This window comes from Gigantopelta aegis, chromosome 15 (genome assembly GCF_016097555.1).
Source record: "Gigantopelta aegis isolate Gae_Host chromosome 15, Gae_host_genome, whole genome shotgun sequence".
Lineage (NCBI taxonomy): Eukaryota > Metazoa > Mollusca > Gastropoda > Neomphalida > Peltospiridae > Gigantopelta > Gigantopelta aegis.
This window is the reverse complement of record NC_054713.1, coordinates 39,179,628-39,194,244: the sequence shown is the minus strand read 5'-3', so window position 1 is coordinate 39,194,244 and position 14,617 is coordinate 39,179,628. Positions and strand designations below refer to the sequence as shown.

General features: G+C 38.9%; 1 protein-coding gene across 11 annotated transcripts in view; it reads right to left on the bottom strand.

Moving 5' to 3' along the window:
• The window catches only part of LOC121390710 (kinesin-like protein unc-104), a 127,555-nt gene that overhangs the window by 45,555 nt on the left and 67,383 nt on the right, over positions 1 to 14,617 (bottom strand). For all 11 annotated transcript variants that reach the window (XM_041522598.1, XM_041522600.1, XM_041522602.1 and 8 more), the window contains 7 exons: positions 10,454 to 10,591; positions 10,027 to 10,145; positions 6,196 to 6,284; positions 5,288 to 5,417; positions 4,270 to 4,447; positions 2,639 to 2,729; positions 1,623 to 1,747 (listed from right to left, as the gene is read on the bottom strand). In XM_041522598.1, coding sequence (XP_041378532.1) covers positions 1,623 to 1,747; positions 2,639 to 2,729; positions 4,270 to 4,447; positions 5,288 to 5,417; positions 6,196 to 6,284; positions 10,027 to 10,145; positions 10,454 to 10,591 — 870 coding nt within the window. The remainder of the gene's footprint in view (positions 1 to 1,622; positions 1,748 to 2,638; positions 2,730 to 4,269; positions 4,448 to 5,287; positions 5,418 to 6,195; positions 6,285 to 10,026; positions 10,146 to 10,453; positions 10,592 to 14,617) is intronic.

The window sequence follows — 14,617 nt, the reverse complement described above, 5'->3', positions numbered from 1 at the left end:
TTTATGTCAATGTCAAACACAACATTTTTTAATTGTACAAAAATAATTTCTTGAAGTGTACCCTTATAACCAACATTTTACCGCACAAACATACAAAATTAACTGACACAAGTATGTTTATACAGCTAATTGGTCTTTTCGTTGTCTTGCAATGACATGTGATTTTAACATGCATCGTGTGTATCGCTGTCAACTCGTGAGTCTGGCAGTTCAGATTCGTCATAGTTGCATTATGTAATCCAGTGGGAAGACATTTTACAATTCAGAGGTGTTATTAGAACTAAATTGGATAGTTTTGTTTTTTTATATGGCAACACTGAATATCAATACACAGCCTGTTGAATTAGCGGCAACACGCTTTGTAGCCATTACGATGACAACAAACATTATAATAACACGTCATTTTATAAACTCCATGTGCTTTTTTAACAATATAAATAGGCTATCCCACAATTCTCACTTCGGCAAAGGTTAAACAGTCGGGACAATTCGGCCTGTTACATTCTCGGAAACCGAAAGTAGTCGACATTTTCCGAATGAGAAAAAAAAAGGCAGAGTTACTTCCCTTCTGTTATTTTGATAAAAGAGGATCAATTTTTTTTTATGCTTACAAAAATGTCATTTAACGGGAGAAACTGTCTCCCGCACAGGGGAAAGGAGATTTGATCAAATACTGGGAGACTCCCGCGGAATCCGGGAGGGTTGACAGGTCTGGCTTTACCACTGGACTACGTCCCGCCACAGAGAAAAGGAAGGTTCGGGTTAATGACACCCCAGCACATTGTTTAATCAGGTTCAACAAGTACTGTTTTTGTTAATACATAATTATTCATAAACTTAACTCTCTCATCCTCAGGTATATTATGGGACAGAGCTATCCCATGAAAGAAAACTAAGAAATTTCTATCCCACATGGGATATCATGTGTTTGTGCTTAATATTACATTGTTGGTAATATGACGTCATATAATGCTAGATGGTGATCTGAGGTCATTAGACAACAGTTATAAAGCAATATTTTGTTATTAAAGCTATCTTGTTAATTTGTAGTGTTAAATTATATTTAACACATGAAACAAACACAGCAAATATGATGGTGTACTTTACTTATGATAACATGGTCATATAAAAAAGTAAATTTTTCAGCCATCTTTGTCTGTTCATGTAAAAATAATGGTTTATTTACCGAATGGATGGGAGAAAAAGACTCTCTCACACCCCTCAATGACAAGTAACAAGAGTTCAGCTGAATTAATTGTATCGCCTACAACCCTCAAACACTATATCTCTCTCACACCCCTCAATGACAAGTAACAAGAGTTCAGCTGAATTAATTGTATCGCCTACAACCCTCAAACACTATATCTCTCTCACACCCCTCAGTGACAAGTAACAAGAGTTCAGCTGAATTAATTGTATCGCCTACAACCCTCAAACACTATATCTCTCTCACACCCCTCAATGACAAGTAACAAGAGTTCAGCTGAATTAATTGTATCACCTACGATGAATGTTTTTGGAGCACTGTGATAAACGTCCATAGGTAAAAACTTCATTGATCTTTAGGACTTAAGAGTTTGGCAGAAACCGATCTAAAAGCGAAACTTTAATGTTGAACTTACTAGATTTGTCCCGACTCCTTTGACTGTTCATGTAGTGGGTGTTGCTGGTAGTGACCAAACACCTCGAACACTAATGGCTGCATCTTGATGTAGTCAATGAACGACTTCGTCACGGTCACAGTGAACTGAAAAAAAACACACAAAAAAACTAGTCATAAATCTTCTTCAAATTTGTTTAAAAAAAAAAGAAATACTTAACATTCCCAAAACATATAATGAATAGCTGTTAGGAAAGAAAGCAAAATTGGGATGATGTTATGTTGTAATAACAACCTTGGTGTTGTCGTGGTTAGGTCATCAGACATAAGGCTGGTAGGTACAGGGTTCGCAGCCCAGTACCGGCTCCAACCCAGAGAGTTTTAACAACTCAATGAGTAGGTGTAAGACCACTACACCCTCTTCTCTTCTCACTAATAACTAACAACTAACCCACTGTCCTGGACAGACAGCCGAGATAGCCGAGGTGTGTACCCAGGACAGCGTGTATGAACCTTAATTGGATATATAAAAGCACAAAAATAAGTTGAAATGAAATGAATCATGCCTCATCAGGTCAGGTCAGAGAGTTTAACGTGCACATTCAGAGCAAGCTGTTGTAGCGCACGCCTGTCCAGGACAGGAAACGGGCGCCTGCACTGTCATCGGTAAAAGGCAGAGATGCCTCATGGATTGTTTCATGCACTTACCAGTTACCGAAAGACAAAGAAACCATTATGCATGGCTGGTGATTATCCGGTCGGTTTGCTGTGGTGTGAACTTTATTCTGAAGATAAACCTTGGTGTAGTTTGCCAATTACAACAAGGTGATTGACAATGATTCATGTTTAGTTTTGTTCATTTATTACAAGTGCATTTACATTATAAATCATTTGGGAGGGAAAAAAGTGGCCACTTAAGGCAGGTGACCGCTGATTACAGGTGGCCGCTAGGACAGGTTTGACTGTATTTTGTTGTTCGCAAAACTTACATGTTCTACAGTTTGTTGTAATGTAAAACAGGTTAATCCGAGAACTCACATTTTGAACGTGGTAGAAGCCAAGAGGGGGACCTTTCCCTGTGTTCCTCAGGGGTTCAGTGGAAAATGCTTCGTCATGGCGATGCAGAAAGCTGAAATAAACACAGGAAAAATAAAATAAACACAGGTAAAATAAAATAAACACAGGTAAAATAAAATAAACACAAGTAAAATATGACGATCTATAGAGAGAAAGAGTATATTCTTAGGTGGCTGTAATTTTATTCTTGTTAATAGTTCATGTAGTTTAATATATATTTTTCAGTATATTTTTTCACTGCCTATAATCAGAAACACAAAACTGAAAAATTAAGACAGTATACTGATTTCTTTCATGTATTACTTTTAAATTAGACAAAAGACTAACTTAGCCTTTAAGATTTTTAAATTATCTACATTTTCTCCTCTTTTTTGTAATCTCACTGCCATGGGTGGGACATAGCCCAGTGGTAAAGTGCTCGCTTGATATGTGGTAGGTTTGGGATCGATCCCCATCAGTGGACCCATTGGGCTATTTCTTGTTTCAGCCAGTGCACCATGTCTCGTATATCAAAGGCTGTCCTGTCTGTGGGATGGTGCATATAAAATATCCCTTGCTACTAATGGAAAAATGTAGCGGGTTTCCTCTCTAAGACTATATGTCAAAATTACAAAATGTTTGACATTCAATAGCCGATGATTAATAAATCAATGAACTCTAGTGGTGTCGTTAAACAAAACAAACTTTAACTTGTAAACTCACTCCCCTCTTTCTTCTCATTAAAATTACACCCAATTTATTCCTCCTCTATCAGCTGCTCATCTTTTAAAAAAAAAAAAAATGGAAACAATGTAGCAGGTTTCTGCTCTAAGACTACATTGTTATGTCAAAATTACCAAAAAAAATTGACATCCAACAGCCGATGATTAATAAATCAATGTGCTCTATTGGTGTCGTTAAACAAAACAAACTTTTTTGTTTGTTTATACTTGCAGGTTCAGTTCCAGTTTATCCTCCAGTTTATCATCCTCACCAACACCCTGTACTTCCTCCTCCACCCCACCCCCCCCCCCAGACCTGCTCTGCCCTGAGGAACGTGACCCTAATCGACCTTGAGCAACAGCGGGTTTCCTCTCTCAATATCTGTGTGGTCCTTAACCATATGTCTGATGCCATATAACCGGCAATAAAATGTGTTGAGTGTGTCATCAAAAACACATTTCCTTTCTTCCTGATCGACCTTTTAACTTTTATTGGTTGGGAATGTTTTACAGTAGCAGCAAACTGAGGACCGTCTCTTTAAAGCTGTATCCTAACCGGCCGCGAGCGATTATTTTAGAAATCATTGATTTCAATTGCTGTATCCTAACCGCACGCATACGACGCGACATATTTATCTGTCCAGTTCTAACCGCACGCATACGACGCGATATATTTATCTGTCCAGTTCTAACCGCACATGTGCGATGCGACATATTTATCTGTCCAGTTCTAACTGCACGCGTGCAACGCAACATATTTATCTGTCCAGTTCTAACTGCACAAATGCGATGCGACATATTTATCTGTCCAGGTAGGATACTGCAATTGAAATCAATGATTTCTAAAATAATCACTCGCGGCCGTTTAGGACACAGCTTAAGACAACTCACTTGAACTGACAGAAGATGTCAGCATAGTCGGGGGAGATTCCTGATGCCTGTAGCACGGTGACACGGAACTGGAAGGTGGAGCCCAGCTGAAGGTGCTCGGGAAGCTCGTTGGTGTCGATCTCCGGGAACGTGTCGTTACTGAGCATCTTCTGGCTGTCTTCGTAGCTCACCTGATCCTCTGGGAAAATCAATTAACACAGTGTGTGATGTTTAGTTAATTAAAACTATCTCTCTAGTACTGAAAATAAAAGGGAGAGGGAGGGAGGGAGAGAAATAGAGAGAGAGACAGACAGACAGACAGACAGAGAGAGAGAGAGAGAGAGAGAGAGAGAGAGAGAGAGAGAGAGAGAGAGAGAGAGAGAGAGAGAGAGAGAGAGAGAGAGAGAGAGAGAGAGAGAGAGAGAGAGAGAGAGAGAGAGAGAGAGAGAGAGAGAGAGAGAGAGAGAGAGAGAGAGAGAGAGAGAGAGAGAACAGACAGACAGACAGAGGAAGAGTGAGGGGGAGACAGAGAAAAAGAGAAAGATGGAGGAGAGAGAGGGTGTGAGACGGAGGGACAGAGAAAGAAGGAAGAGGGAAAGAAGAGAAAGAGAAAGAAAAAGAAAGAGAGAGTGGATGGGGAGAGTCAGTCAGAGAGAGACAGAGACAGAGGCAGAGGCAGAGAAAGAGGGTGGAGGGGCAAAGATGGAAACACAGACTTTTGAAAAACCCAGAAGTGATATTTGGGGGTGGGGGACATACTCACAGACACAATAAACAATGTAGAAAAAATTATTAGGGAAAAAGAACTCATAAATAACCGAAACTGTACAGAATATGCAAATAAAACACTTGACTACTATTAATAATTAAATTAAATAATTATTGTACTTCCTTACATTTTATGATACATTTTTAAGGTTGTCTTTAAAAAAAGAGAGGAAAGAATCCCAGTTATAATTACAATTGTACCTTATCTCATTATATTCAGATGCATTTTTAAGGCTGGCCTAAAAGAAAAAGAAAACTATTCTTTTCTTACCAATCTTGTTGTCCGTGTTTTCTGGTGCTTGTCCTTCACCTTCCACAATTCGCAGGTTTTCCAGAGACGGGACAGAGGTGGGCGTCTTGGTGCTCGTCAGGGGAGGGAACGACGTGTGGGACAGTCTTTTCTGTAGGGACACAAGGAACGAGTGACTGCATCAGAACGTATGAGCAGTATGTGTGGTCATTTTATCAACACATTATTATTCAACACATTATTATACACTCAGGAAAGGAAACAATTAAAAGGAATATTTGAAGAGTTCCTTTCTAAAATGTCATTCTGTGAAAAAAAACCAAAACCAACACTACTTAATCAGGATTTCCCTCAAAACCAGACACTTTTCATGGTCCCTTTTTCAATAGGAGTACAATCAGAATATCTCTAAAGCAGATATCCTTAATACTTTTCACTTGGATCTGAGAATGTCTGGTTCTGACAATTTCTGCTGCGTATCCATTTTATTTACATTACTTTGAGTAAAACATGGTTTTGTTGCAACATGACATAATGTACTTGTATATCACATGGTTTTAACATCCTATTCGATGGGCACAGATCACATTTTGATGAAATCTTTATTGTCATATTGCTGACTTGTACTAAGATCAGTACCTCTTCACCGCTAACTTCAAAAGGAGAAGGCCTAGTAAGTTGTGTAACTTGTGCCTAATCCATTTGTTCTTTAAAAAGCAATAAAATATGTTTCAATCAACTCCAAAATATGGAAATTGATGTATATTGCTTTGGAAAGGAACTCTTCAATTAATCTATGTTTTGCATGTATCTAATATTATTTATATTCACTATTTCAACAATATATTGACTTAGGGCCTATCACTTACATTATCAAGATTTCTGGGCCAATAAAAAGAAAATTGAACAGAGTTAACAAGTCTACATACTGATCTGTAGTACTCCTCGTCGTTAAAACAGATTTTGGCATTCCCTGACTGCTTGATACCTGGGGTGTACTCGGGGGTTTCATCCTGGTCTGAAAATAAATAAAGGTTATTACCAGTCTGTGAGTGTTTTTTGGTATCATCAATATCATATATTAGGAATAAAAATTGTACTACGGTGAGAATAATACATTATTTTTATTCCTAATATATGATAATGACAATACCAAAACACACAAGGGTAATAATCTCTTTATCATGTAATCTCAAGCTTAATGCAACATGTTTTTGTAAACTGTAGACACAACTTTAATTCCAGTCAGCCATAACCTGGTATTCAAATGATGTAAGAATATGTGACGTGGTTTCTTTTTCAATGGAAATAACGTCAAACTTGAATGTCATTTTGGAATCCTTACATAAAAATAAACTAGTGCTTAACACTGAACAGCTTTCAGTGTAAAGTTGCTTTTAAATGTTTTTAACTGATGACTATGAATACATACATCAGTTATGGAGTGTCAATGTAGTACATTTGTTTAAATGTCAATAAATGTAGTGTCGTGACCTCAAATTTACAGTTATCAAATTCTGAAAATATGTGATCTAAAAAATATCACATACTTTGATTACACTGGATAATTTTTTTTTATTACATACCCATTTAATCTTACTATAGTAATAAACACAATTCTGGCCGTGCAATAAAAAAAATATTTCATTGAACAGGTGTGATACAAAATCTTGCATCCATAGTACGTGTTCACAAGAATGACGTCATGTCCCTAACCAAGAATGATGTCATGTCCCTAACCAAGATGACGTCATGACCCTAACCAAGATGACGTCATGTTCCTAGCCAGGATGCTCAGTGTTACATCAGTTCCATAAAATTCAACCAACTTTACTAACAAAGTAACTTGTTATTTAATTAAACTTTTGTTAATCATAATAGAGAAAGGTGGTATGTAATAAATACAGAACCACATACCATTTCTTTTGCCATGTTATTTATTGCACTGCCTTACCAAATGTTTGACATCCAATAGCCAATGATTAATGAATCATGGTGCTCTAGTGGTGTCATTAAACAAAACAAACTTTTTTCCTTTCTGTTTTTTTCATTTATAGTGCGCAAGATGTATACCACTCGACCACTTCACATTGTCATGGTATAATAATCTTGTTCACTGTAAACTTGTACAATAAATAACATGGCAAAAGAGCTGAGATGTGGTTCTATCTACATGTATCGACAGACAGCCCAGATAGTTGAGGTGTGTGTCCAGGACAGCATGCTTGAACCTTAACAGGATATAAGCATGAAAATAAGTTGAAATGAAATGATAGCCCTCGTCATTCACTATGGCAACTCGGTGAATCAGAGGAATCGGGTAGTACAATTCTGTCACTCACCTGTAATGGCCTGCACGGCGATGCGTAGATAGTCCTTGACATCACTCTTGTCATTCACTATGGCAACTTGGTGAATCAGAGGAACCGGGTAGTACAATTCTGTCACTCACCTGTAATGGCCTGCACGGCGTTGCGTAGATAGTCCTTGACATCACCCTTGTCATTCACTACGGCAACTCGGTGAATCAGAGGAATCGGGTAGTACAATTCTGTCACTCACCTGTAATGGCCTGCACGGCGATGCGTAGATAGTCCTTGACATCACTCTTGTCATTCACTACGGCAACTTGGTGAATCAGAGGAACCGGGTAGTACAATTCTGTCACTCACCTGTAATGGCCTGCACGGCGTTGCGTAGATAGTCCTTGACATCACCCTTGTCATTCACTACGGCAACTTGGTGAATCAGAGGAACCGGGTAGTACAATTCTGTCACTCACCTGTAATGGCCTGCACGGCGATGCGTAGATAGCCCTTGACGTCACCCTTGTCATTCACTACGGCAACTCGGTGAATCAGAGGAATCGGGTAGTACAATTCTGTCACTCACCTGTAATGGCCTGCACGGCGATGCGTAGATAGCCCTTGACGTCACCCTTGTCATTCACTACGGCAACTTGGTGAATCAGAGGAACCGGGTAGTACAATTCTGTCACTCACCTGTAATGGCCTGCACGGCGATGCGTAGATAGCCCTTGACGTCACCCTTGTCATTCACTACGGCAACTCGGTGAATCAGAGGAATCGGGTAGTACAATTCTGTCACTCACCTGTAATGGCCTGCACGGCGATGCGTAGATAGCCCTTGACGTCACCCTTGTCATTCACTACGGCAACTCGGTGAATCAGAGGAACCGGGTAGTACAATTCTGTCACTCACCTGTAATGGCCTGCACGGCGATGCGTAGATAGCCCTTGACGTCACCCTTGTCATTCACTACGGCAACTCGGTGAATCAGAGGAATCGGGTAGTACAATTCTGTCACTCACCTGTAATGGCCTGCACGGCGATGCGTAGATAGCCCTTGACGTCACCCTTGTCATTCACTACGGCAACTCGGTGAATCAGAGGAACCGGGTAGTACAATTCTGTCACTCACCTGTAATGGCCTGCACGGCGATGCGTAGATAGCCCTTGACGTCACCCTTGTCATTCACTACGGCAACTCGGTGAATCAGAGGAATCGGGTAGTACAATTCTGTCACTCACCTGTAATGGCCTGCACGGCGATGCGTAGATAGCCCTTGACGTCACCCTTGTCATTCACTACGGCAACTCGGTGAATCAGAGGAATCGGGTAGTACAATTCTGTCACTCACCTGTAATGGCCTGCACGGCGATGCGTAGATAGCCCTTGACGTCACCCTTGTCATTCACTACGGCAACTCGGTGAATCAGAGGAACCGGGTAGTACAATTCTGTCACTCACCTGTAATGGCCTGCACGGCGATGCGTAGATAGCCCTTGACGTCACCCTTGTCATTCACTACGGCAACTCGGTGAATCAGAGGAATCGGGTAGTACAATTCTGTCACTCACCTGTAATGGCCTGCACGGCGATGCGTAGATAGCCCTTGACGTCACCCTTGTCATTCACTACGGCAACTCGGTGAATCAGAGGAATCGGGTAGTACAATTCTGTCACTCACCTGTAATGGCCTGCACGGCGATGCGTAGATAGCCCTTGACGTCACCCTTGTCATTCACTACGGCAACTCGGTGAATCAGAGGAACCGGGTAGTACAATTCTGTCACTCACCTGTAATGGCCTGCACGGCGATGCGTAGATAGCCCTTGACGTCACCCTTGTCATTCACTACGGCAACTCGGTGAATCAGAGGAATCGGGTAGTACAATTCTGTCACTCACCTGTAATGGCCTGCACGGCGATGTGTAGATAGCCCTTGACGTCACCCTTGTCATTCACTACGGCAACTTGGTGAATCAGAGGAACCGGGTAGTACAATTCTGTCACTCACCTGTAATGGCCTGCACGGCGATGCGTAGATAGCCCTTGACGTCACCCTTGTCATTCACTACGGCAACTCGGTGAATCAGAGGAATCGGGTAGTACAATTCTGTCACTCACCTGTAATGGCCTGCACGGCGATGCGTAGATAGCCCTTGACGTCACCCTTGTCATTCACTACGGCAACTCGGTGAATCAGAGGAACCGGGTAGTACAATTCTGTCACTCACCTGTAATGGCCTGCACGGCGATGCGTAGATAGCCCTTGACGTCACCTTGTCATTCACTACGGCAACTTGGTGAATCAGAGGAATCGGGTAGTACATTTCTGTCACTCACCTGTAATGGCCTGCACGGCAATGCGTAGATAGCCCTTGACGTCACCTTGTCATTCACTACGGCAACTTGGTGAATCAGAGGAACCGGGTAGTACAATTCTGTCACTCACCTGTAATGGCCTGCACGGCAATGCGTAGATAGCCCTTGACATCACCCTTGTCATTCACTATGGCAACTCGGTGAATCAGAGGAACCGGGTAGTACAAATTGCTCAGGTAGACAAACGCTCTGAATTAAAACAAAAAAGAGAAAGTTATAATTATTATGTATAATGATATTAATTTGAACTGCTGCCAGAAGTAAATAGTTATAATTACAGAGGTAAATCCTGGGGGGGGGGGGGGGGGGGGGGGGGGGGGGGGGGGGGGGGATGGGGATGGGGATTGGGGGGCGCACCACATCCTTCCAAAAAATATATATTAAACTATCCTTTTCGTTTAATTTTTTCCCCATTGGGATACGCTTTTGAAGAGTTGGTCCTATTCTATTCTATTCTTCCCCATATGACGATTTTTAGAATAGCCTTCAACCCTTACCTGCCAGCCAGCCGAAACCAAGGGAAACGATCGTAGAACGGATCCCCACCACTCATACAGTCAATCGCAGGCTCGGGGGAAGTGGGAGATAACTCTGCTTCATTGTGATACATCTCACGCATCAACTCCAGACGTTGTCTGCAAGAAGAAAATACACACACAAATAAATATACATGTACACTGCCAACCATTAGTTTTCCTTATTTTGTATTCTTACTAGAGAACGGGAGATTGATAATGCTTATTCCCAGGATTGGGTTTTTTTTATGAAGGACCACACAGATAATGAGAGGAAACCTGCTGTCGCCACTTCATGGGCTACTCTTTTCGATTAGCAGCAAGGGATCTTTTATATGCACCATCCCACAGACAGGGTAGTACATACCACGGCCTTTGATACACCAGTTGTGGAGCACTGGCCGGAACGAGAAATAGCCCTATGGGTCCACCGACGGGGATAGATCCCAGATGGACCGCGCATCAAGCGAACGCTTTACCACTGGGCTACATCCTGCCCATCTTGATCTTAAGTGACAGAGTACTCAGGCTATGCCCACCCCAGATACATTGGTATAAAAGTCATTACGCTACATACATAAGTTTTCAGTTTCAAAGAAAGAAAGAAATGTTTTATTTAACGACGCACTCACCACATTTTATTTATGGTTATATGGCGTCAGACATATGGTTAAGGACCACACAGATTTTGAGAGGAAACCCGTTGTCGTCACTACTGGGATCCGAACCCATTATCTACCAGCCTGTTGACCGATGGCCTAACCACGACGCCACCGAGGCCGGTCTCGGTTTCAAATTACTCCATCATGATAGTAAAACAATAGTGTCTACAAGAAGTAAACATTTATACTAAAAATATGTTTCAAAAACATATTTTAATGGTTATGTTAAAATACATAAATATATATGCATTAAAATTTGTTGACGGGTGCATAAAAAGCCAATTACAAACAAAATATAAAATGTTCTTAATTGGATGCAAAAATAGACACAGATGACATAAAAAGAAAATGGAACTAATTTTAAATGAAAAGAACTTGAAAAAAGAGAGCTAAATTAAACAAAATGACACAGAAATAGCAAAAAATCAAATAACAAAAATGCTACAGTAAAATATTTATTTATAATGTTTAACATAATATATACATATATGTGTATGTATTTGACTTTCAGTAGATTAATATTATCCTAGGCGTGTTCTAAGTTTCATGTTGGGTTTTTTTAAATGTTAGTGTAATTTCAGTATAGGAACTGTTTATGGCACATCACGTTGTCTCATATTGGACTTCCAAAACATCAATAATATATACATTGAAAAAACCCAACATGAAACTTAGAACACGCCTAGGATAATATTAATCTACTGAAAGTCAAATACACATATTTAAACAAATATAGATTAGGAAGGAAAAACAGGTAACTGAAATGTATGCACTTGAGATAATAACATGAATACAATAACATGTGAAAGGGTGATGGATTTGTAAAAAGTGACACTAATTATGTAAAGTAAAATAATAAAATAAAATAAAAAATAAAATAAAATAAAAAATAAAATAAAATAAAAATAAAATATATTTTTATTTATATAATACTGTACACTTGTTTTCTTTTATCATTTTTATTTATATATACTGTACACTTGTTTTCTTTTATCATTTTTATATATATATTTAGGCTCCCATAAACATTAAAATGAGAAAAGAAAAACAAAACGAAACATCCAATAAATAAATTTTAATATTCCAAATAAAACAAATTAAGTGCCACTATATGTTTCAGTTCCTTCCACGTCTTTATCGGCTAAAAACACCATACAGTGCTGAAAATGGGTTTTACATAGCCTGTTTTAGACTTACATTTACAATGCTTAAACACCTGCGATTAAGAAAAACAGGCTGCGCAAATTCGGCCCAAAATCTTTAACTAATAACTTTATATAGGTAAAGATGAAAAACAAAAAAACAAAAAAAAACCCATCTTTATACTTTAACCTAAACAGACTTAATTATCTTTTGCTAACAGTAACAGATTAACATAGGCCATTCTAAAATTTAGCCTCAAAAGCGTATTTATCAGTTTGTTTAACCTAATTTAACAGTGAATTGTAACCATGCAAACGAAAAAAAAGAGAAAAAAAAAGAAGCACTAAAACTTTTGTTACCACACAGAAGCCAAACAGAAGGACAGAGCCACAACATCTGATGCATCCTCTGAAGTCAGTATATAAACTCTGGTTCACCACCAAATCAGCCATCATGGTTTTCTTAAAGGCGCAATATCAGGAACATTATTAAAGGTGCGTTATCAAAGTTGCAAGTGCCATATTTTGGTATGTCTTATTTTAAATTAATTGATCCCCCAGTAATATTTACATTTATAATTAACTTGAGAATACTGAAATTGTGATGAGCTGCTATCAGGTGTAAACAGTTGTTTCCCCATGAATTTTTGGTACAACGAGAAAGTAGCAATATCAGGAACTTTATTAAAGGTGCATTATCATAGTTGCAAATCCCTATTTTGGTATGTTTTATATTAATTTTGTGATTAAGAGCTAATTAATTGATCCCACAAATAATGAGCTTCTATCAGGTGTAAACAGTTGTTTCCCTATGGATTTTGTTAAAACGAGAAAGTCGCAATATCAGGAACATTAGTAAAGGTGCATTATTGTAGTTGCAAATGCCCTATTTTGGTATGTTTTACATCCATTTTGTGATTAACAGCTACTAATTAATTGATCCCACCAATAATCTTTAGTAATACATAAATTAACTTGACAATACCGAAACTGTATTAAGCTGCTTTCAGGCATAAACAGTCGTTTCCTGAAGAATTCTGAGTAAAATTAGAAAGTAAACAGAAAACTCTACTCCACGTGTCTATGAAAACAGCTGCCAGGTCATTCCATGTCAAATGAACCAAAAATAAAAAGTAAAGTTTGTTTTGTTCAGTGATCACTGCAGCACACTGAGCTTGTCTACCAACATCTAAAACTCGAATCCACCAAAGTTAAAAAAGTTAATGATCGGAGAAAGGAAGTATGAAGTTTAGATAAAAGTTTGTTTTGTTTTAATGACACCTTTAGAATACACTGATTTATTAATCATCGGCTAATGGATGTTAAACATTGCGTAATTTTGTCATATAGTCTTAGAGAGAAATCAAACCACTACATTTTTCCATTAGCAGCAAGGGATCTTTTATATAAACTTTCCCACAGAGAGGACAGCCAATACCATACTGATATAGAGCATACCTATACCAAATTCAGACATCATAGAATGGAAGTACACGTGTATGAAGTTAAAGTTTAAAGTTTATTATGATTTATTAATCATGAGCTATTGGATGTCAAACATTTGGTAAATTTGACACATAGTATTAACAGTAAGGACTCTTTTATACACACTTTCCCACAGACTGGACAGTACATATCATACTAATATGGCGTACCTATACCAAACTCAGGAATGATTGGAGAAAGGAAGTATGAAGTTAAAGTTTAAAGTTTGTTTTATTTAACAACACCACTAGAGCACATTGAGTTATTAATCATCAGCTATTGGATGTCAAACATTTGGTCATTTTGATACATAGAGAAAACCTGCTACATTTTTCCATTAGCAGTAAGGAATATTTTATACATACTTTCCCACAGACAGGACAGCACATACCATATTAATATAGTGTATCTATACCAAATCTGACATAGTATCTGAGGAACCCACTTCATTTTCCCATTGGTAGAAAAGGATCTTTATACATACTTTCCCAGACAGGACAGCACATACCATATTGATATAGAGTATCTATGCCAAATCTGACATAGTATCTGAGGAACCCACTTCATTTTTCAATTAGTAGAAAGGGATCTTTTATATATACTTTCCCATAGACAGGACAGCACATACCATATTGATATAGAGTACCTATACCAACTAAGGAAGTATGAAGTTAAAGTTTGTTTTGTTTAACACCACCACTAGAACGCACCAATTTATTAATCATCGGCTGTTGGATGTCAAACATTTGGTCATTTGGACACATAAGTGTTTGAGGAACCCACTACATTTTTCCATTAGCAGTAATCACTTTCCCACAGACGGGACAGCACATACCATACCGATATAGAGTATCTTT